The following is a 24,174-nucleotide window of genomic DNA, read 5'->3' as shown; positions in this document are numbered from 1 at the left end:
ACTCACTCTGGCGGCGGAACAGACGGCAGAGGCGCAGACCCACCGACGCACCCCGCCCTTAAGCCTCCCGCACGACGCAACCCCGGAGCGCAACCCGGTTAAAGGCAGAGCGGCGGAGCCACCTGTGCAAATGGAGCGGACGCTTTAAAACGGAGGAGGAGGAAGGAGACGCCAGCGGCATGGAGGAGAGGAGGCTGTGGGTGATGTAGCTGCAGCCTGCTGCCGCATTGCTTGCCTGGCCTCCTCCGAGCGGGAGAAGGTGATGCCGTCATTCTCGGTTTTCACGCGTACACGATTCTGACATGGCGGGAAGCATCGGTATTGAGACAGAAATGATGTTCGGTGGCTCGCAGTTTGGATTTCTGTTGATTTTAGTGTTGGTTTATAAAGCAATGAATAGGATTGAAGCAATAAGGGTTAGTTGAGGAGTTTCATTTAGACAAAAATAGTACTTTACGGTAATCTCGGGGGTCTCTCGGTACTGAGGAATTAGGTTGAAGTGAGTCAAGGAGTTTTATTTAGAACAGGGGTGTCTAAACTTTTTTCTCCGAGTGCCGCGTTCAGAAAAATCAAAGGATACAACAAGAAATCCTCCTACTTTAATTTTGTTAAACTGAGTATTGGAATCAGGTAAAAAAAAAAAAAAAAATTTATACAGAAAATAATGACAGTACATTTGGAACAAATGATCATAACAATATATTTGAGAGAAAAATTTTGCCTGATTCAAATCTTAATATATGAACATTTAAATATGTAAACTAAAGTGCAATCACATTCGTAAATGAATGGCTTCCGGTTTTTTAAATGTAAATAAACCAATCAACAAAAATTGCAATAACTGCATTAACCATCAAAGTGAAGTCTTACTGTAACGGTAGTCTTGAAACTAATCTGAAGAAGGAAAAACATTGCACTAAAATAATGCAAACTGGTTAAACTTGAGAGTAGCTGAGATCTGTCATGACAGAACATCGCTTCAATGATATCTGGCGCCATCTAGCATCGTGAATGGGTATAACGTCTAGACCGCGAATATAAGACGACCCCCATTTTTTCTGTCTTATTTCAATGCAAAAAACACCGTCTTATATTCGGGCCAATTTGGTAATACAGTACTGGGGCACTGGCTTGCGGTCAAATTGTTTTTTTTTTTTTTTTTTTTTTTTTTTTTAGCACGTATCTATCATAAAAAGTCAGAAATAGCGCTTTAAACTCGTGCTGCAATGATTAATTGATTAACTCAAGTAATTCGATTAGAAAAAGCTGCAAATTAAATTTTGCTGCTTCGAGGACTCATTTAATTAAAGTGCCGTTGTAATTATAGTGTTACTGATTTGGGTGGATACACTTCCCTCAAGTGGCAACTGTGAATATGACATAACTCATCTAACATGGCTGAATCCAGCTGTTCCTTGTTAAAACTAGCATAAGTTTTATGTTTGAGCTAATAGGTTTGTTTATGCATTCATTATTTTGTTTAGAACAGTGGTTTTTAACTTGGGTTCGATGGAACCCCGGGGGTTCGGTGAGTTAGTCTAAGGGGTTCCACGAAGGTAAAGAAAGGCTGTCAAGTTCAAATATGAATCCTCAGGTCTCTGGCTCAATCCGGCTCGAAGGACCAATTAAATGTCAAGTTCAAATATGAGTCATTAGGTTAACATTTATTTATTTTATGTATTTATTTATTGTCATCATCCTCGGTATCATTGCAGTTACAAGATGGCTTTGTGATATGATTAACCCAAAGAAAAAAAAACGAAGAAAAGACCAGGGCTGAAGGGAGAAGCATATGCTTATCAAGTCCCGTCCCCTTAGACCAAGGACGCACAAACATGGTAGAGTAGGCATTACACATTGATATTTTTTGCCTACTTGGTGCCAAAGAATTATGTTGAAGTGAATTGAGATTCATTGGGATACACATAGTGCTGAGAGTTATTTTGTGGCATATTGGTGCCAAGAAGCAGCTATGTTGGTGTTAGTTTATAAGAGTTCCTTTAATAGTGATTTGGTTGCCTACTTGGTGCAACGGAGTGATGTTAATGTGAAAAGAGGAGTTTTATTTCAGGAAAAATAGCGCTTTATTGCCATTTTGGTGGCAAGGTGGAGGAGTTCTTTGGGTCAAAAATTGTGTTTTGTTGTCTTATTTTGTGGCGTGTTGGTGCCAAGCACCTGTGTTGGTTGAAGAGTTTCTTCAAGGCAAAAATGGGGCTAAGGAGCTATGTTCATGTGAGTTGAGATGTTCCATTTGGAAAAAAATTATGCTTTGGCGCCATCTTGGTGCTGAGGAGCTGAGATTCAAGGAGTTGTATTCAGATAAAAATAGTTCTTTTCCACCTTATTATGGCTTATTGTTGGTGTCAGTGAGCTATGTTAAAGTGAGTCAGGGAGTTTTATGTTGACAAAAATATTACTTGACCACTTTATTGTGGCATTTCATTGAGCAAAATAGCGCTTTGCTGTCAGATTGTGGCAATTTTGTGCCAATGAACTATGTTGGGCTCAACTGAAAAGTTGGAATTCGGGCAAATATAGTGTAAATCATGTTTCCTTGCTTGATCTTTCCCGCAGAAGAAGAAGTAGTAGCATCCGGGCGAGGAAAATTTGTGAACTGGCTCCCGCCGAGATGACTCACCTGCAGGCCGGCCTGTCGGCGGCCACCCTGGAGAAGGCCAAAGCGGAACTGAAGGAGAACCCGGACACTCTCCACCAAGACATCCAGGAAGTGCGCGACATGATCATCACGCGGCCGGACATCGGCTTCCTGCGCACCGATGACGCCTTCATCCTCAGGTTCCTGCGGGCCAGGAAGTTCAACCACTTTGAGGCCTTCCGACTGCTGGCCCAGTACTTTGAGTACAGGCAGCAGAACCTGGACATGTTCAAGAACCTGAAGGCTACCGACCCCGGGATCAAGCAGGCGCTCAAGGATGGATTCCCCGGCGTCCTGGCCAACTTGGACCGACACGGGAGGAAGATTCTGCTCCTCTTTGCCGCCAACTGGGACCAGAGCAGGTACTAGACGCACTCGCGAATGGTTTTGCATACTCTGTAATGTCATAATGCATAACAATAATTTTCTGTTGAGATGCATTTAAATGGATCCATCTTGACCTCCTCCTGTTGGTTATTCGGTTTCATGTGTTTGTTTGTCTTGTGCGTTTGCACAAGGAATCATTATCAAATTTGCAGGATATGTTTTAACAAGAAACGGAATAGGTGATTGAATTTTGGGGTCATGAGGTCAAAGGTCACAGAGATCAGAAAAGGAATTTCAGGATAACTTGTTTTAGTACCCACAAAGGCAGTGTGTAAATATGGAGTGTGTGTTTAGTTATTAACTACTTTTTAAATAGGGGTCCATTTAAATTGGGATCATGAGGTCAAAGGTCACAGAAGTCCGACAAGTAATCTTGCAATAAATCAAGAATGTATAAAGGGATTATTATCAGTTTTGCAGGCTATTTTTGTAACATGAAACGGAAGAGGTGATTAAATTTTTGGGGTCATGAAGTCAAAGGTCGCAGAGGTCAGAAGAGGGAATTCACTGTAACTTGTTTAATAATTAATGGGAGTGCCCACTCTACCAAATATAGCTGCTTCTGCAGGGTTCTGTTCTCTAAGAGTAGTTATTAACTATTTTTTAAAATAGGGGTCAATTTAAATTGGGGTCATGAGGTCAAAGGTCACAGCGGTCCAACAAGTAATGGGGCAATAAGTCAAGAATGTGTAAGAGGATTATTATCAAATTTGCAGGAATATTTATGTTATATGAAACAGAAGAGGTGATTGAATTCTGGGGTAAAGAAGTCAAAGGTCACAGAGGTCAAAAAAGAAATTTTGGAAAAGGGATTATTATCAAATTTTCAGGCTATTTTTGTAATATGAAAATATGTAATTGTAATATGAAACAGAGGTGATTAAATTTTGGGGTCATGAGGTCAAAGGTCGCAGAGATCAGAAAAGGGATTTCACTGTAACTTGTTTTGTACTTAATGGGAGTGCTCACTCTACCAAATATGGCTACTTTGGCACCAATCTGTTCTCTAAGAGTGTGCTTCTAGTTATTAACTATTTTCTAAAATAGCGGTCAATTTAGGGTCATGAGGTCAAAGGTCACCGCGGTCCGAAAAGTAATATTGCAAAAACTGAAGAACTTATAAAGGGATTATTATCATTTTTGCAAGCTATGTTTGTAAAACAAAACGGAAGAGGTGATTAGATTTTGGGGTGAAGAGGTCAAAGGTCACAAAAGGAATTTTACGATATATCTCAAGAATGAATAAAGGGATCATTATCAAATTTTCAGACTGTGTTAGTATCATGAAATGGATGGGTTAATTAGGTTTTGGGGTTAAGAGGTCAAAGGGCACAGAGGTTAGAAAAGGAATTTCACCATAACTCAAAAACAATAAAGGGATTATTATCAAGCTTGCAGGATGTTGCCAATATAAAACAGTAGATGTGATTAAATTTTAAGGAGGTTGAAGGTCACATGTTTTATACTTAGCTCCTTGGGTGCCATCGGCAGCGCTAGATGTCCAATCTATCGGTCCGATAGATCCGGTCCAATCTATTTTGACCGGGTGGGCTAGCAGTGATCATTCGCAAAATGGATTGAACATCTAGCGCCGTCAATGGAACGAAAACATGAGCAATCACAGCCAGAACCTCCCAGTCCAAATGGATTGGACGTCCATCGCCTTCCATTAATGACACTACCACCTGGTCAGGTACATGTTCGTGGACATCCTGAGGTCCATCCTGCTGTCTTTGGAATCCATGATCGAGGACGCCGAGCTGCAGGTGAACGGCTTCATCCTGGTCATCGACTGGAGCAACTTTACCTTCAAACAAGCGTCCAAACTCACGCCCAGCATGCTCAGGCTCGCCATCGAGGGCCTACAGGTGAGTACGCCAAACACGCTTGTGATGATTATGAATAATAATTCCTCCGGGGAAGGTGAATAGAGTGCAGGATTGAACGCATAATCCCGCAGGATTACAACGTGGTTAAAGGATTAAAAAATGTTAAATGGGAGTGAGATCTCTATGGAATGTCAGCGTCAAATTAAAAAATAAAATGCTAAAGCGTACCTATTGGCTTTTGTCACGTCTTGCGTCATGTGACCTAGTCATCGGAATGATGCAATGTGCTTTGTTGTACCCCGACATCCTGCCTTTCTCCACCCAGCGTTTCCACGGCAACCGACCCGACCGGCTGGCTGTCTGCTCCGGTCTCTCCTCCAGATGGGCTCGCCTTTGTTGTGCGTGTGTGCGAAAGAGTGTGATGTTTTATGCATCGCTCCGCTGCTCTTTCATTTATGAGCTTTGCGTAACCAGCTGCCGACAGTGGCGGTATCTTAATTGATCCTTCAAATGGTTCCAAAGTTAATTCGGCGGCTGCCGTTGAAGGCGATGGATGTCCGAGCTGTTAGAACAGTTTCCGTATTGATTTCATTTTGTATTTATTTATTATTGATTTGTATAGTAACATTTATTTAAATATACTTTTAAATGTTGATGTATTATTTCAATTTTTTTTTTTAAACATATTTTTAGTTATATTAAGATATATTTATTTTAGAGCTGTCAAAATTATCGCGTTAACGGGCGGTAATTAATTTTTAAAATTAATCACTTTAAAATATTTGACGCAATTAACGCACATGCCCCGCTCAAACAGATTAAAATGACAGCACAGTGCAATGCCAACTTGTTGTGTTTTTGGGAGTTTTGTCGCCCTCTGCTGGCGCTTGGGTGCGACTGATTTTATTGGTTTAAGCACCCATGAGAATTGTGTAATTATTGACATCAACAATGGCGGGCTACTAGTTTATTTTTTTGATTGAAAATTTTACAAATTTTATTCAAACGAAAACATTAAGAGGGGTTCATTCATTCATTTTCCATGCCGCTTTTCCTTTAATATAACATTTCTATAACTTGTACTAACATTTATCTTTTAAGAACTCCAAGTCTTTCTATCCATGGATTGCTTTAACAGAATGTTAATAATGTTAATGCCATCTTGTTGATTTATTGTTATAATAAAGAAATACAGTACTTATGTACTGTACATATACATGTTGAATGTATATATCCATCTTGTGTCTTATCTTTCCATTCCAACAATAATTTACAGAAAAATATGGCATATTTTATAGCTGGTTTGAATTGCGATTAATTACGATGAATTAAGTTTTAAGCTGTAATTAACTCGATTAAAAATTTTAATCGTTTGACAGCCCTAACTTATTTCAAATGTTATTATTGTTATACATTTATTTTACGATTCATTAATTCACTTCATTTTTTTATTTAGTTCAATTTACATTTATTTCAAATTTTTACAGTTTTTAAAAAAATTCAGTACTTATTTTATTTTGATTTTTTTTTTTTTGTAGCAAGTTATTTGAACATTTATTTATTTTCTTTGTTTTTTTCTCAACATCTAGTTCTGTCAATTGGATCCAATTGTTATATACCGTAATTTTCGGACTATAAACCACTACTTTTTTTCTTTTTCTTTTTTTTAATCCCGCAGTTTAAAGTCCAGTGTGGCTTATTTGGTGATTTATTTGGGTTAATAGGTAACCTTTTAGTTATTTTTCTTTCTTCTTATGACATTGTCATGTCATAATTATGATTGTCTAATAACAGTCTTATGGCGCCACTGTCAAATAAAGTGTTACCAAATACCATAACTAGCAATTAATGAAACAACTGGAACAGTAACTGAAGAAATAATTAGCACAGAACATGAATTTTGATTGTTATTTACATTTGTAGCAATTGTACAATGCATGCTAGGAGGCATGTTGGATGACGACAGTGTTGACAGCAGAGGTTGACCGTCTCCCCAACGGGAGCAGTGATGGTCAAATGAAGCTTTTTTAGAAGCAATTAAGCTTTGCAGCCAGTTGGCTCAAAGCTTCGTGGTGGTTCATTTGGTCGTATGACATTCGTATGATGCCGCTGTCAAAGGGTATCTTTTGGTGTAAATATCCCATAATACAGTTAGGACCGATGCGGCTTATAGTCCAGTGCGGCTTATTTATGAACAAATGTCGTTTTCGTTTCAAATTTGTCTGGTGGCGGCTTATGGTCAGGTGCGCCTTATAGTGCGAAAATTATGGCGTTAGTTTGAGATGTTTTTTCTTTTCTTTTTAATTTCTGTTACTTTTTTAAAATTACAGTATATAATTTTTATTCTAATCAGTTTTATTTGACATTTGAGTGAACATTTATATTTATATTATTTATATCAAATTTTTTAAATTCACGTTTTTATTATTATTTTGTCTATTTTTTAATTGAATTAATTTTTTGTTGAATTCAATTTTTCTGAATTTCATTACTTATTTTTTATTATTATTTATTTCAATCTATTGGTGTCAACGGCAGCCAACGATTTCACGAAAATTACGACAGACGACTTCGGGAAGTGACATTACGTCAGCTTTATGGAGAGACGATACCGTCACCCCTCATCTGTCCAAAGATAAAAACATCCCGCAGCAGTACTAGACAATAAACTATTTTTTTAGACACTAAAGTGCAGCCTGAAGGCAAATTTTTTACCAAATAGGCACCCTGGGCTTTATATAGAAACAGGTCAACCATGTTCTTATCTTCTACTTAAAGGGAACCTCGGACTTAGACTTGTAGGCAGGCTCTAGTAAGCCAGAATTGATCTCTTTTACCAAAATATGTTATCAGACATACATATATTATTGGCCATTGATTTAAAAATCTATAATATTTAGGACATGTTTGGACCTACGGAAGGCGCCATATTTTACGCGCGCAATGCACACTGGGTGTGATGACGCAGTTGGCCTGGACTGGGAGAATAGCTGTGCTAGCTAGCAAGCGAAGCTAGTATGACGACTAGCATGAATCTGTTAAATTTTGCTGCTGGTCAGATTGTTTTGTTACAGAGTTGTGGGATGAGTTCCCAACGTCGTACTTGCATTCAATTCCAGCTCGTCAGTAGTGTCTCTAAACCGATCCTAGGCAGCTTGCAGAGATATTGATTTGCTGCCATTTGACGGTTTGTATATCTATTCGTTGCTAGTTGCATCATATTTTTTTGGTTTGTCTGCCTCTCACCGTGGTTTTCCCTCGTCTTTAAAAAAAAAAAAAAAAAATATATTGATTGGACTAGGAGTGTGCCATGTTAGGCACCCCTCGATTCGATTCGATGACGATTGAGGGTGCTACGATTCGATTATCAAACGATGATCACGGTATTGACGATGATCGCGGTTATCACTGTGTCGTATATTACTAATTAATACAGAAGCCAGACAAATTTATGTCCATTATTTATTTAAAATATCCTAATCATTCAACAGGAACGATGGAAACATGTCTTTACAACAAAAAGCTGCCCTTAAGCTGCTTTTTTATTTAATTTTTTTTACAAAAAAGTGCAAAAACATTAACCATTTTAAAGGGAGTACTTATTTCTCTTAACAATGCAATAAAATTTACACAGGTGGAATGAATTCCACATTTTCTGGAAACAAAGTGTCTTAAGAAATAAGACTTCTTTTAACCAATACACTTTGTTTTCACAGATTTCTGTACTATTTCCCTTTTTTGTAGTGTTACCGCTGTACTTAATCATGGTTTTACACGTTCTGCATATGAAATACACGTTAGCGAATTAGCTAATTAGCTTAGCGCTCGGCGCTAACTATTAACATCTCAAAAAAAACAACAATAAAGGCGAAACAGTACAAGAGGGTTCATGTACTCACCTCATATAGATGCACACGGGTCTTAGCAACACACTCAGGACATTTTTCAATTGAGATGCCTTAAAACTACTGCTGGACATCTAAAAGACGAACAACGGACTATCTCTCTTCCCCTCTTGCTCTAAAAAATAAACTTGCGTACAAAAGCGCGACTGCCGGGTCGCGCTTCTGTACCTGCCTGTCTCATACACAAATTTATTTTTCAGTCTTTTAAAAAGGAGTAAATCTCTTTCTCAGTAAATGGCAGCATCCATCATAACATGCGTGCCCCGTTAATGGTGCCTGGGCGGCAGGCGTGTCTTGAATTTCGTTCTGCTACGAGCGGCTGCCATAAAGTTATGAGGGAAGATCATCGTTTTTTAACCTTTATGAATCATAATCGAATTGTCACGTGTCGAATCGCGACGCATGTAATAATCGATTTTTTGGAACTCCTCTAATCCTACTGTCACGGACCTTTTTTGCGTCTCCCTTTCCGCGATTGCGTGTTTTTTTTAGGGCTGTCAAACGATTAAAATATTTAATCGAGTTATTTACAGCTTAAAAATTAATTAATCGTAATTAATCGCAATTCAAACCATCTATAAAATATGCCATATTTTTCTGTAAATTATTGTCGGAATGGAAAGATAAGACACAAGACGGATATATACATTCAATATACGGTACATAAGTACTGTATTTGTTTATTATAACAATAAATCAACAAGATGGCATTAACATTATTAACATTCTGTTGAAACGATCCATGGATAGAAAGACTTGTAGTTCTTAAAAGATAAATGTTAGTACACGTTATAGAAATTTTATATTAAAACCCCTCTTAATGTTTTTGTTTTAATAAAATTTGTAAAATTTTCAATCAAAAAATAAACTAGTAGCTCGCCATTGTTGTTGTCAATAATTACACAATGCTCATTGTGCTGAAACCCATAAAATCAGTCGCACCCAAGTGCCAGCAGAGGGCGACAAAACACCCAAAAACACAAGTAACAAGTGGACATTACACTGTGCTATCATTTTAATCTGTTTGAGCGGGGCATGTGCGTTACATGCGTCAAATATTTTAACGTGATTAATTTAAAAAATTGATGACCGCCCGTTAATACGATAATTTTGACAGCCCTAGTTTTTTTGTGTGTTCAATAAACTCTTTTACGCCAGCCCTATGTTATTGTTATCTGCCTGCGGTCTGAAATGAGCAGTGTTTTTTAATTCCTTGGTCAAGCCAGCCGCACTTGCTTTTCAGTTGCGTTTCCTTTTCAGGTTTTACCGCACAGAGGCAGACAATGCATGTGGGTTGCGATTGCTCTATAAGGAAAATCATGAATCTTACATCACGCGGAAGTACAAAGTATAATCCTGTGGTCTACGTGCTCGTCTGTCGCATGGGAAATGCTGGTTCAAATCCTGCTGGAGACCTTCATTTAATTGCTTTTGCAGCTCGTTTTGTGCTGTCCTGCTCATCACTTTTCCGCTCAGGTTCAAATTGGAAGGGCAAAACCGACGACATGTTCATATAGCTAAAGAGTAGGCGTGTAACGGTACACAAAAATCTCGGTTCGGTACGTACCTCGGCTTTGAGGTCACGGTTCGGTTCATTTTCGGTACAGTAAGAAAACAAAATGCAAAATATAAATGTGCTAGTTGTTTATTACACACCTTTGTGCTTTCAACAATAGGAACATTAGCCTATACAAAGCTAGAATTCTGCTCAAAAAGTAGCGGGTATTTAAAAATAATCCAACAACAATTGGCTTTTCAGACCCCGCGTATTGGTCAGATTTCTTTCTGAAAGAAAGAAGAAAAAAGAACTCCTGTGCTAAACAGAAAAGCAATCCAAATGACAAAGATTTTAACATGTATTTTACAAATGAAATGCCTCAATGAATCATTTTTCTTATGAATGGTTTTCAAAAGCTTTATTGGTGGATTTTCTCAAGCGCCACACAGAAAATAATTAATTTAATTGTGTAAGCAGGATCTGTGTATTATTCTTATTATTTAATTACATGTGTTTTAGCTTATTTCAATTTATTTTATTTAAATGGGCTATTATTTATTTTATTATGTGTTTATATTTTACAAATGTGATGTAGTATTCATTTATATTGTATATTTTATGTTGTATAACTTAAGTTCCTATGTGAATATTAGTTCCTACTTGTTTTGTTGTGAATACGGGGCCGTGTTGGTTATTATTATAGCAGAGAAGACCGCAGTAAATCAACAAAGACAAGTCAGCTGTACCCCGATCTACCACTCAAGAGATCTGATGGACTCAAAAAGTGGGTTGAGATTGCATATTAGTTTGAAAATCGACCGGATCCACCGTATTTTTACACAAGTGACTTCCGGTCTGCCTGATCCTAGCTACCAGTAATAGTATTGACGCAGGAGTGTCGCGTCTCGCGTCAAATAATAAACTCTGCCGTTCTTTTCGCGTACGTCGTGTTGAGCTGCTTCTGGGACGCTTCTATCATGCATTGGCTGATTGACTTTAACGCCCGCGTTTCACTGCGTTCTCGCGGCGGCCACGTTGTTGCGCCGTTGACGTTTCTGGGTTGTACTGTCCTACTGTATTGGTCCTCATTATAGTAGCGAAGATGGAGTAAATATAATCTACACAAAGAAACTGTAACCCGATCGACTCACAGCCTCGAAAGGTAAGGGTTACATTTAGTGCTGCAACAATTAATCGATTAACTCGAGTATTCGATTAGAAAAAAAAAGATTCGAATTAAATTTGCTGCTTCGAGTATTCGTTTAATTAAAGTGGTGTTGTAATGGTTTGTTTTGAAAGTGTTTGTATTTAGTTGTATTGATTTGGGTGGATACACTGCCCTCTAGTCTGCCTCATTTCACATGGCTGAATCCAGCTGCTCCCTGTTAAGACCAACATAAGCTAAGTTTTTGTTTGAGCTAATGTTTTTTTTTTTTTTTTTAATGCATTTGTAATTTATAGGTATATTTAGCCGTTTTTTTCTTTGGTGGGCATATGTGTTTTAACCATTTGTTAAGAGCATGATTTAAAAAAAAAAAAGCACATTTTTATAGCATTTAAGCTAGCAGACTTTTGCTATGTAAGTTAGCCAATTGTTCTTTTGTTGTACATAGATCCTCATTTATTATTTTTTTTATACCGTTTGAGGCTCAGCTCAGGTATTTTAATATTTTATGTTTCTTATCCGATTACTCAATTATTCGAACTAAGGGGTTCATCGATTAATCGACTACTGAAATAATCGATAGCTGCAGCCTTAGTTACATTACGTCAGAAACTCGTTCGGTACGCCTCCGTTCCGAACCGAGCACCACGTACCGAAAGGGTTCAATACAAATACATGTACTGTTACACCCTTACTAAAAAGTGACACTGTGGTAGTCCTGCAGCGCCGCCCAGTGACGTCACCAGAGTGCATTGCACCTTCAACATCAATGGCGACCTACTAGTTAAACTAATTCTACAAAAGTTAGTAAAATTAAAACATTAAAAGGGGTTTTCATATAAAATTATCATAACTCATACTAGCATTTATCTTTTAAGAATTAAATGTCTTTCTATCTGTGGTACTCTTTAAAAGCTATGCAGATCTCTATGATGAAATATTACTGTTGCATGAACCAGAATTCCCCGATTCTAAATGAGTTTATCTCATCTTCATGAAGTTTGTTCATTCGCATCCACCGTCCCACTTTAAACGGAATGGACGTCTAGCACCGCACTGCAATGAACGAGCTAAATTGTGAACCTGCTCGCGTTTTTCCGCTTGCGGTCAGAATTTAGCGCACGTTGTCACCTCGCATTCCTGTCAAGATTTGCGCCGACCTGCAGCAAACATCCACAAATAGATCTTTTTTAGTCCACCTATGGCCTCCAAACAACAAGACGACTTGTTTTTGCCAACGTCAGGTCTGAAAACAGAGCACATATCATTTCCTCCTGGCCTTTAGATTACATCTCGTAATCCAATCCAGCAGGAAGTTCAACTAAACCACCTTCATCCTTCATATATTCTTCTTTATCCAGCAAGCGACGGTTGCTTTTACGAATTCATATCCACCGCTTTGTGTCTACAGTTCAAAACAGAGAGGGGAATAAAAGGACAGCGCGACCTATTTCAGCTCGCTAAATACGAATAACAATGAGGTGATGATGGTGTTTGTTTTTGTGCGTTTGCCGTTACAGGACAGTTTTCCCGCCCGCTTCGGAGGAATCCATTTTGTCAACCAACCGTGGTACATTCACGCTCTCTATACCGTCATCAGGCCCTTCCTCAAGGATAAAACCAGGAAGCGGGTGAGAAAATGAAGAATTTGGGGTTGAATTTCTCTTTGACGGTTATAGATGTCCAATTCATTTTTGAGTGGGACAGTACTTCTCAATTAGTGGGGCGATGCCGGGGGTGGTGCATGTGACCTCAGGGAACACAAGTAATTATCGGACTATTTTTTCCTTCATTTTGATACCTACTGTATAAGTATAACAAAACTTAAATGGCTATAAAATCCTCAAATTTTATGCTAGATGAACAAAATTCGCCTAATGCAGAGATAATCACCTATATTTTCAGGATCAATAGCAATATTTAACATATACATAAGTTTTTGCCCAAAATAGCAACTTATTTTTTTGTGTGTGTGCAAGTTTTCAACAGCTGATAAATCACTCAATTTTCACATCAAAATCTAATACTTGAGGAAAGCATGCAGAATCATCTTAATTTTACTCAACAAAAGCAAATTTTGCATTTTTCTATATACAATCACAACTTTTTAGGCATAATTCCACCATTTACCATTGTGTAGAGATACAAAATCCAACATGGCAGCCGTCAGAAAACAAAGAACTTTTTAAATTGAAAATTCTTATAAATAAATCTTTAAATCAATTTCTATACATATGAATGTAAAACATAGAAACTAGATTCTTAGTTAAAAGCAAAAAACGGGCTGTTATTGTTCATTTTACCTGAATATTTCAAGAAAAACTTAGGATATTGTGTAATCCAACGTGGCGGCCGTCCCGAAACAAAGCTTTTTAAGTTGAAAATTCGTATAAATAAATGGTTAAATCATGGAATTTCTACAGATATGAACGTAAAACAGTCTAGATTATTGGTTTAAAGCAAAAAACGGGCAGTTATCATTCATTATACGTAAATATTTCAAGCCGGTTAACCTAATTTTATCCATTGATTTTTTTTCACAACTTTTCAAAGTGCATGCATGGTGCTATTAAATATAATAACTACCTTGAATCCTCGACCAAATCACTCTTGAGACACTCCTGCCTGCTCTAATGCAGTAAAACCTTCGTCCTATTTCCACCTAATTCTGGCATTTGAACGCAGCGTGTATTTGAGTTTATCACAGTGAAAGCCAAATGCTCTGTCTGGGTGGGCCCCCTACGGGAAGGCGTGGCGCAATGTCTGTCTTGTCAACTGATGGCGGTGTTTATGATTATGCTTTATTTTAAGTTGATCTACTACCAGTATATTACTTTTTTTTCTTTAGTATTAAAATGACACAATGTTATGCAGAGGTGTACTTATATTAATAATAATTTCATAGACAAAAGATAGTGACTGCAGAGAGTTGGGGGGGCACGAAACGTGTACGTCTTCCTGGGTGGGGTGTAACAGAAAATAATTGAAAAGCACTGGACTAGGAGATGTTGGCAATAAGCGCTGATAGGTTTGCCAACTCCTTGAAAAAAATCAAATAAGAGACACCTCATCGGTTGAGCCAGCTGGTCCGATAACCGTCACCATTGTTTCCTTCTTACACATTCCGCCTAAGCAGCCAAAATCAAAGCACCGCCATATTTCTGACCTCTCTGAACTTTGACCTTTGACCCTATCTCTTTGCATCATCTCCCTTACCCTGCAAATTTGACTTAAATAGGCTAAACCGTCATCAGGTTGTCACGAAATTCCTTTTCTGACCTCTGTGACCTTTGTTTGACCCGTGACCTTCCTTCCGTTTCACTTTACAAACATAAATATTACAGTAATTTTTGCACTATCAGCCGCACCTGACTATAAGCCGTCACCCACCAAATTTGACACCAAAACGACATTTATTCATAGATAAGCCGCACTGGACTATAAACCGCAGCGGTCCTCACTGTATTATGAGATATTTACACCCAAAGATATTAACCGGTAACACTTTATTTGACAGCGGCATCATATGACTGTCATAGGACCCAATGAACCACCATGAAGCTTTGAACCAATTGGCTGCCAATCTTCATTGCTTCAAGAAGCTTTATTTGGCCATCACTGCTCCCTTGGGGGAGACAGTCAAACTCTTCTGCCACCTGTTGCCAACACTGTTGTTCTCCAGTGTGCCTCCTAGCATTCATTGCAGCACTACAGATGTAAATGACAATCAGAATTCATGTTTTGTGCTAATTTTTTCTTCAGTTGCTGTTCGTTGTTTCGTTAATTGCTAGTTATGGTGTTTGGTAACGCTTTGACAGTGGCGCCATAAGACTGTCATTAGACATTCATAGTTATGAAATGACACTGTCATGAGCATTAATGAATGCTTATAACAGATGTCATTTAGTGTTATCCGGCAAATTATCTCACTATTGAATGGATTTAAAAGATCCGAGCTGGACATAAATGGAGTAAGTGACATAATTTGATAACACTCAATGACATCTGTCATAAGCATTCAGTAATGCCAATGATGGTGTCATGTCATAATTATGACTGTCTAATGACACCACAGTGAAAAAAAAAAATCTTACTAACCCAAATAAATCAACAAATAAGCCGCACTGGAATATAAGGTGCAGGATGTCAAATGAGGGGAAAAAGTAGCGGCTTATAGTCCGAAAATTACGGTACTGTAATTTTCAGACTATAAACCGCTACTTTTTTCCTTCATTTTGAATCCTGCGGTCATAGTCCAGTGCGGCTTATTTGTTGATTTATTTGGGTTAATAGGTAACACTTTAATTTGACAGCGGCGTCATAAGACACCATCATGGGCGTTACTGAATGCTTATGACAGATGTCATTGAGTGTCATCCGGCAAATTATATCACTAACTCCTTTTATGTCCAGCTCGGATCTTTTACATCCATTCAAAAGTGAGATAATTTGCCAGATAACACTAAATGACATCTGTTATAAGCATTCATTAATGCTTATGACAGTGTCATGTCATCATTATGATTGTCTAATGACAGTGTTATGGCACCACAGTCAAACAATGTCACCAAATACCATGACTAGCAATTAATGAAACAACTGGAACAGCAACTGAAGAAATAATTAGCACCGAACATGAATTTTGTTATTTTAACGCTACTATGCCTGCTAGGAGGCATGTTGGACCACAACAGTGTTGACAGCAGGTGGCAGCAGAGGTTAATCGTCTCCCACAAGGGAGCAGTGAATGCCCAATGAAGCAATGAAGCGAAATGATTCAAAGCTTCATTTGGTTTTATGACATTCGTATGATGCCGCTGTCAAATGAAGTGTTGCCGGTCTTCCGATCTCAGCAAGCCCTTCCAATCAGAATGGTTTGGACGTCTATCCCCGTCAATGAGTTGCATCAACATTTTTGTTCAACATACCTGACACGCAGCCGAAATGTGACTCGTTAGATCTTCCTGCACGGCAACAACCTAACCAGCCTCCATCAGCTGCTGCAACCCGAAATCCTACCGTCAGAGTTGGGCGGAATGATGCCGCCGTACGACATGGGAACTTGGGCCAGAGCGCTCTTGGAGCACGCTTACGACGAGGACGCCGAACCGGACGGCGCACCTGACGGCGGAGGGCTGGAAGCCTTCGCCTTTTTGGATGGGGACAAAAATCTCTCGCCCAGAAACATGAAAAGGTGAGATTTTCTGCCACTGAAAATAACTAGAAATCCTGAAATGCTAAAATGCTAACATGTTGCTAATCTTACAGATCTCAGTCCGTGGTGGAACCAGGCGTCCTGAAGCGACCGGATAAGGTCAAATGTGACGAGGACAACATGCAGCCGCTACTGTCGCTGGACTAAAAAACTGGAAAACTTCGTCTACAAGCTTTCTTTCCACTTTTGACACGTCGGTGGACTTCCGTGTTTCTTTGTCAAATGCCAAGTCCTCAAAAGTCCAATTAGGACTGTTGTCTCGGCGACAAACAAGACATTTTGGACGGGAGTACGACGGCTCCGGATGCGAACGACGGACCAGCAAACCTCCCTTTATGGAAAAAAATGGATTTGATTTGCTTCCGATCAACATCTCGCTTTACATCAGCCTCTGTTTTGCGTTTCGGGTGACCAAAATGGTGAGCAAAAAAATGTCTAAAAGGAAATTTCCCTATTCCTAGATTTCCCACATTCAGTCCAGTGTCTGCTTTTTAGTCATCATTGAAAAGAAAGTGAAATTTATAAATGTCAGGGGTCTCAAACTCAATTTATTGGGCCTGCATCAAGGATCCCCTAAAAAAAGGGACTAACTTTGGCTAGCTTGTTGGTTAAACACCATCAAAATGATTGTTAGCTAGCTCACGGGAGACCGGTTGAAAAACACTGCACTATACTAGTATAACATAAATATATACACAGGTAGTCCCCGGTTTACGACGGACCCGACTTGCGCGATTTCGACTTTACGACGCAGATGTTTTGGCTGCCATTTTTTCAGTCGAGTAACAGTGCCGCATCCGCCATTTTATCGCCAGTTGCGCTCTTTTCACTCATTTTTTTACCTTATTTTATTAATATGATGTAAAATACATGTTTTTGGATAGTTTCTTTTAATTAAGAGGGTGTTTAGAGCAAGGGTTTGGTCTCAACATTGATAGAGACGATGGAACAGCATAACCTGCATGTACACCTTTTGCTTGGGATGGGACTTAATGGGACCAAACATACTGGGTGAATGGGGGTCCAGTTTACATTTCTCACCAATATGAGCCAAATTAATTGGCTAATTGATCAATACAAAATAAATATTGACTTTCAAGTGTATTGGTTCAGGTGATACACCCTTCGATTTAAACCTTTGTTTTCAAAAACTACCAAAGAAACGTTTTGAAAACTTCCAGAATAAATGTATGTATTTTATTAGCAAATTTAAATAGCAATATTTGAGCACAAATTATATTAACATACACAAGAAATACATACTTGTTAAACATCAATTAAGTATCTACAGTGCCCTCCATAATTATTGGCACCCCTGAAAAAGACGTGTTTTTTAGCTTCTAATATTTTTTTGAAATTCAAATAATATGGGACCTTAATGGAAAAAAAGAGAAAAATCCATTCTTCAATACAAGTACATTCATTCAGTGGGGAAAAAAATCCCACACAAAGAAAAAATATTTGACATCAAATAATGTGTGTCACAATTATTAGCACCCCTGGTGTTAATACTTTGTACAACCCCCTTTTGCCAACAAAACAAGGTCTGGGGACTGAGATGGCCATGGGAGGAGCTTGATTTTGTGTCTGGTGAACCATTTTTGTGTAGATTTGGCCATATGTTTAGGGTCATTGTCTTGCTGAAAGACCCAGTGACGACCCATCTTCAGCTTTTGGGCAGAGGGCAACAGATTTTGATTTAAAATGTCCTGGTATTTCAAAGCATTCATGATGCCATGCACCCTAACAAGGTTCCCAAGGCCTTTGGAAGCGAAACAGCCCCACAGCATCACTGACCCACCCCCATACTTCACAGTGGGTATGAGGTGCTTTTCAGCATACGCATCTTTGTGGCACGCCAGACCCACTTAGAGTGTTTGTTGCAAAAAAGCTCAGCTGGGACCGTGTGTATTTTTGTGTGAGACCAAGATTGCTAACCCTAACCCAAATCAACAGGAAATGACCAGATATCAATAGGACGTGACCCCCAAATGTCCCAGGTTCCATTGACGCATATGGAAGTAAATGCCATTGACGTCCATGGACGTCCAAATTTCCAATTCATTTTCAATGGCATTTACTTTAATGCCATTGACGGCCATGTTTGTCGATTCTATTGATGCCAATGTACTTGAATTCCATTGACGCGACTGTAAGTCGATGCCATTGACGGCCATGGACGTCCAAATTTCCCATTCATTTTCAATGGCAAAAAATAAATATCCCCAAATCAACAAGAAGTGACCTGATATTGTCCCTAAAATGTCCCCGAACAAAATTGGGCTGGGCTAAGATCTGTATCTCCACACAGCAAAGACCCAGAGTAATTTCTCCAGAAATTTCAGCTTCTAGTTTTCTCAGCTGTTCAAATACTTATTTGCAGCTGTATCACACAAATAAATCGTCCCAAAAAATAACATACATTGTGATTTCTAGATTTTGCTTTTTAGATTATCGCTCTCACAATGGACACGCACCTACAATGAAAATTTCAGACCCCTCCATGATTTCTAAGTGGGAAAACTTATAGCAGGGTTTTCAAATGCTTATTTTCTTCATGTTAGTTAGAAGTTTCCCATGTTGGTTCTTATGAGGCTTAGTTTTGAATTATGTCAGTATTGGTCCACTCCTGTGTTAATAAGTGTATTGAAAAATTTTTTAAATCATTGCGATTAAAAATTTCCAAGGTCCATGGGCCGCAAGTTTGAGACCCCTGACGAATGGAAAAAAAAAAAAAAAATTACAGAAAAAAAGACAGGAAACACATTTTTATTCCCAAAACCCCCCCACTTTACCTCACAGTGACTTTTATTTATTTCTTGGCAGTATTCGACACAAGCGTTTGTTCATTTTGAAGAAATGTAACGACCATGATTTGAATAGTTCAGCGTTTCGAATGTTCTCCGTCACATTGTTACACAAATATTTCTTTCTAAAGCGCAGGCAGCTACAGTATTTTGTTCTTCTTCCGACATGAATTGTATCGATTTCATTTGACTTGCTTTACGTCTTCCACGCGCACAAATAAGCGTCATCGTGATTGTTTATAAACACTAGAAAACCATATTTCACACTCTTGTATATGTATGAACAGATAAGACTCACTTTTGATTGACGACTGTATTAAAGTAGTATTACAAGCACAACAATATTTATAATGAAAATATTCGTCAATAAATAACCTTCGGATAGCGTCAATCAAAAGTCAGGTCATATTTTTGCATTGGATGTCACCTAATATTGCAGTTATTACTCACTGTATGTCATATATTATTTCGTATTGATGGTGTAAAGCTGCATGAGGCTATTAAGTGTTATGATTAGTAATATTCACTGACATAATGTTTGTTTTGCGCAGCCAAAGTTTTTTTAATAATCCGTCTGAACGACACTTTATTTTATCCCTGAACCGGTCGCCGACCATTCGCGCTCAAAGTGAACGTTTCTCAAAAGACAAAATGTCCTCCGTTTTGCCGACGCGTCAACATAAAGACGTGGTGCAGTTTTTTCCAAAATGGTGGTCGCTGATTTGAATTGCTAACCAAAACAGAAGCACCTAGTTATGCCACTCTGCGTTTCTTTTTTGGTTTTGGATTAACATTGGCCACCATTGACAGCAATAGACGTCAATTGCAGCGAATGGGTTAATATTATACCTATTTTAATCATTTCACTACGGAGCCCCTGAAGGAACATCGACAGAAATAAAATAAATTTCAAACATCTGGTGCGCACCAGCATTTAAGATAGCGGACTTTTGCTATGTTATTCATTTTTTTATATCATTTGAGGCTAAGCTCAGGCGCTAGTTAAGTGCAAGACTGAAGTAAAGCTCAACTAAATCCTGTATTATCATTTTTAGCACGGCAAAACCGCTGGTGTCTGATGCGTGCCTGAGCTACGCCTTAAACAATTAATAATGAGGATCTAACAAAAGAACAATTGGCTAACTTGCAGAGCAAAAGTCCGCTAGCTTAAATGCTATATAAGGCTAATGTTTACCAGATGGTATGTGGTGCGCACAAGATTGTCTCAAGTGCGCACCAGAAACAAATTGAAAAAAACTGGTAAACATTAGCATTATATAGCATTTAAGATAGCGGATTTTGCTGTGCAAGTTAGCCATTTTTTCTTTTGTAAGATCCTCAAAAAAAATAATAAATAAGGCTACATAGTAAAGGTTTGCTAGCTTAAATGCAATAAAATGCTTATGTTCACCAAATTGTTTCTGGTGCGCACTAGAAACAATTTTTTGCGCACCAGAAACAATCTTGTAAACATTAGAATTATATAGCATTCAAGTTAGCAAACCTTTACTATGTAAGTTAGCCAACTGTTCTTTTGTAAGAGCCTTTATTTTTCTTAATGTAGTTTAAGGCTAAACTCAAGCGCAAGTTGGGTCCAAGATTGAAGTAATGCTAAACTAAAGCTTGTATTAACATTTTTAGCACGCCGAAACTGCTAGTGTCCGATGCGCGCCTGAGCTTCGCCTCAAATGATATAAAAAAATTAATAATGACCTAACAAAAGAACAATTGGCTAACTTGCATAGCAAAACTCCGCTAGTTTAAATCCTATATAATGCTAATGTTTACCAGATTGTACCAGAAACAATTTGGGAAACATTAGCATCATATAGCATTTAAGATAGCGAACTTTTGCTATGCAAGTTAGCCAACTGTTCTCTTGTAAGAACCTCATTTATTTATTTAGGATCTTACAAAAGAACAATTGGCTAACTTGCATAGCAGAAGTACGCTAGCTTAAACGCTATATAATGCTAATGTTTACCAGATTGTTTCTAGTCAGAAACAATCTGTGAAACAATCTGTTGCGCACTATACACAGTCTGGTGCGCACCAGAAACAATCTTGTAAACATTAGCATTATATAGCATTTAAGCTAGCGTACTTTTGCTATGCAAGTTAGCCCATTGTTGTTTTGTAATATCCTCCTTTATTTATTTATTTTTTTAAATATTATTTAAAGCTAAGCTGAAGCGCTAGTTGAGTCCAAGATTGAAGTAAAGCTAAACTAAAGCCTGTATTATTATTTTTAGCACGCCGAAACTGCTAGTGTCCGATGCGCATCTGATCTTCGCCTCAAACGATATAAAAAAATTAGTAAATGACCTAACAAAATAACAATTGGCTAACTTGCATAGCAAAAGTCCGCTAGCTTAAATGCTATATAATGCTAATGTTTACCAGATAGTATGTGGTGTGCACCAGATTGTCTCTAGTGCGCACCAGAAACAATTTGGGTAACATTAGCATTATATAGCATTTAAGCTAGGGAACTTTTGCTACGCAGGTTAGCCAATTGTTCTTTTGTAAGAACCTCATTGATTTAGGATCTTACAAAAGTACAATTGGCTAACTTGCATAGCAAAAGTACACTAGCTTAAATGCTATATAATGCTAATGTTTACCAGATTGTTTCTAGTCAGAAACAATCTGTCGCGCACTATACACAGTCTGTTGCGCACCAGAAACAATCTCATAAACGTTAGCATTATATAGTACTTAAGCTAACGGACCTTTGCTATGCAAGTTAGCCAATTGTTCTTTTGTAATATCCTCCTTTATTTATTTATTTATTTAATTATTTATATATTATTTAAAGCTAAGCTCGAGCGCTAGTTGAGTCCAAGATTAAAGTAAAGCTCAACTAAATCCTGTATCATCATTTTTAGCACGCCAAAACTGCTGTTGTCCGATGCGCGCCTGAGCTTCGTCTAAAACGATATAATAAAATTACTAAATGAAGATCTTACAAAAGAACAATTGGTTAATTTGCATAGAAAAGTCCGCTAGCTTAAATGCTACACAATGCTGATGCTTACAAATTGTTTCTGGTGTGCACCAGATGGTTTAAATTTATTTTATTTCCGTCGATGTCCCTTTAGGAGCTCCGTATTTCACCCAGAAAACGCAAGTACTATTGTACTTGCGTAATAACATGCTATTAAATAAAAATAAATTGTCTTATTTTTATAATTGTTTAAAGTACAAATGTGCGTACTAGTTTCCTAACACACAAAGAGTAGTTCGTATTATGAATGTGATAACAAATACTCGACTCGTGGCACACGACTTAAGGTTTTATTCAAATGAATCTTGTTTCTTTGTGAATAAGTGACCAAAAAAAAAAACAGCAGCAGTGTTATAATTTATTTTGTAATATGAATATTTGATGCCTCTTTGTTAAAGTGGATGGTTCATATGTTTCATATTTAAAGGAACATGAACTTGTGCAACAAACCGCTTCCTCTTTCAACTTGTATGAACTCTTAAAAATTAAATAAAAACAAAAGTATTCACATCTGAATTCACACATGCCTCCATTATTAGCGTCATCAATATTTATATGATTATTGTCAAATGTGAAACAATGTTCAAATTCAAACATTTTGTGACCTAAAAACAAGCAGCAGCGAAAAAAAATCTAGCTTGTTAGCAGCTAGCTCAGCGGGAAGCTAATGATCCTTAGCATCGTAGCATCGTGATGCTAACGCTAACCTCAACAATATAGAATTCAAACCGTTTTCACCAAAATTTTATGATGATAAATCTCACATAAAGCACTTGTTGTTGCATTTCCTGTTTAAAAAGTGCTAGCATGCTAATATGTTAACACGCTAATTTGTCAAGTCTTTTGTCATCAAGTCCACTCACGTCTTAAGACTCAGAAAATTGAGGCTAGTTCCGCTCTGAACTCTTCACGATCAAGTAAGACATCGATAGCTAACATGCGGCGACGCTGAACTTTGTAGCCGACATGGTCGCCCGTGTTGCTCCGATGTACAGTCGTAGAAAATACGTCACCGATCGCCCCCGACTGTTAAACACGATCGGTTAGAGTTGGTCGACATTCCTTCTCTGAACACATGATGCTAGTATGGCTAATGCTAAATTAGCTGTACGTGTGACATCTACGGAGTTCAGTGAATATCGGATTGTTTTGTCGAGTAAACTCGTTTTATGCTATTGACGCCCTTGTTTGTTTAGCATTAGCATCGTTAGCATTTGTTTGGAAGCAGGTTTAAAATGAGCCTCCTCGAGTTTGACGCTCTAATAATTAAAATATAACTTTTAGTATTAGGGGCAAATGATGTAGTGCCCCATCAGATCCAGCAGATGGTGCTACAGTTTTACTGTTCGGTTTTTTTTTGTATTTCGTACCCATTTTTTTTTAAATCCTCCTAGCAACAAGTGATGCAATCACATGTAGTAAATTACTAATTTTGTCGTTTCGCTAATTATATTGACTGTTTTGACTAAAAAATATGGAATAAATAAAAATACTTCAGTCCTTGATGCTGTGAATGGAAACGAGTCCCTTGTAGTACGACGTTCAGTTGGGGCACCGTGGAGGCCGCCCTACTGCCCCGTGGTCCTGGCTGCCCTCTGCTGCTCCAATAGCGACTTAAGAGCGGGCGGAACGGCCGGGCTGAACGGTCGTAGGGGATACTGCGCATTTTTGCCGGGTACGTAAACACACTGGAAGTATCTTTGAC

General features: G+C 38.2%; 2 protein-coding genes across 6 annotated transcripts in view; one reads left to right on the top strand and one right to left on the bottom strand.

The window, feature by feature from the left end:
• On the top strand, positions 1-22,992 carry LOC130907774 (clavesin-2). The gene is made up of 6 exons (XM_057823213.1): positions 1-259; positions 2,575-3,018; positions 4,737-4,911; positions 12,961-13,071; positions 16,399-16,634; positions 16,709-22,992. Exons 2-6 carry the CDS (start codon positions 2,630-2,632, stop codon positions 16,800-16,802), a joined length of 1,005 nt encoding a protein of 334 aa, XP_057679196.1. The 5' UTR covers positions 1-259; positions 2,575-2,629; the 3' UTR covers positions 16,803-22,992.
• The window catches only part of LOC130907772 (triadin-like), a 40,075-nt gene continuing 38,034 nt past the window's right edge, over positions 22,134-24,174 (bottom strand). For 3 of the 5 annotated variants that reach the window (XM_057823208.1, XM_057823209.1, XM_057823210.1), the window contains exon 25: positions 22,135-24,174. In XM_057823208.1, the coding sequence (XP_057679191.1) occupies positions 24,038-24,174 (137 nt within the window). In that variant the 3' untranslated portion in view covers positions 22,135-24,037. The other 2 variants (XM_057823212.1, XM_057823211.1) reach the window with 2 other exon arrangements.

The sequence above is a fragment of the Corythoichthys intestinalis genome, chromosome 19 (assembly GCF_030265065.1).
Source record: "Corythoichthys intestinalis isolate RoL2023-P3 chromosome 19, ASM3026506v1, whole genome shotgun sequence".
Lineage (NCBI taxonomy): Eukaryota > Metazoa > Chordata > Actinopteri > Syngnathiformes > Syngnathidae > Corythoichthys > Corythoichthys intestinalis.
This window is presented reverse-complemented; position numbering and strand designations above follow the sequence as displayed.

What these genes read in the sequence shown, in the direction of transcription:
- LOC130907774 (XM_057823213.1), top strand. Translation starts at nt 2,630, where the DNA reads ATGACTCACCTGCAGGCCGGCCTGTCGGCGGCCACCCTGGAGAAGGCC. An exon ending in TCGCCATCGAGGGCCTACAG is followed by an intron (nt 4,912 to 12,960) that starts GTGAGTACGCCA and finishes TTGCCGTTACAG; the next exon opens with GACAGTTTTCCCGCCCGCTT. An exon ending in AGGATAAAACCAGGAAGCGG is followed by an intron (nt 13,072 to 16,398) that starts GTGAGAAAATGA and finishes GTGACTCGTTAG; the next exon opens with ATCTTCCTGCACGGCAACAA.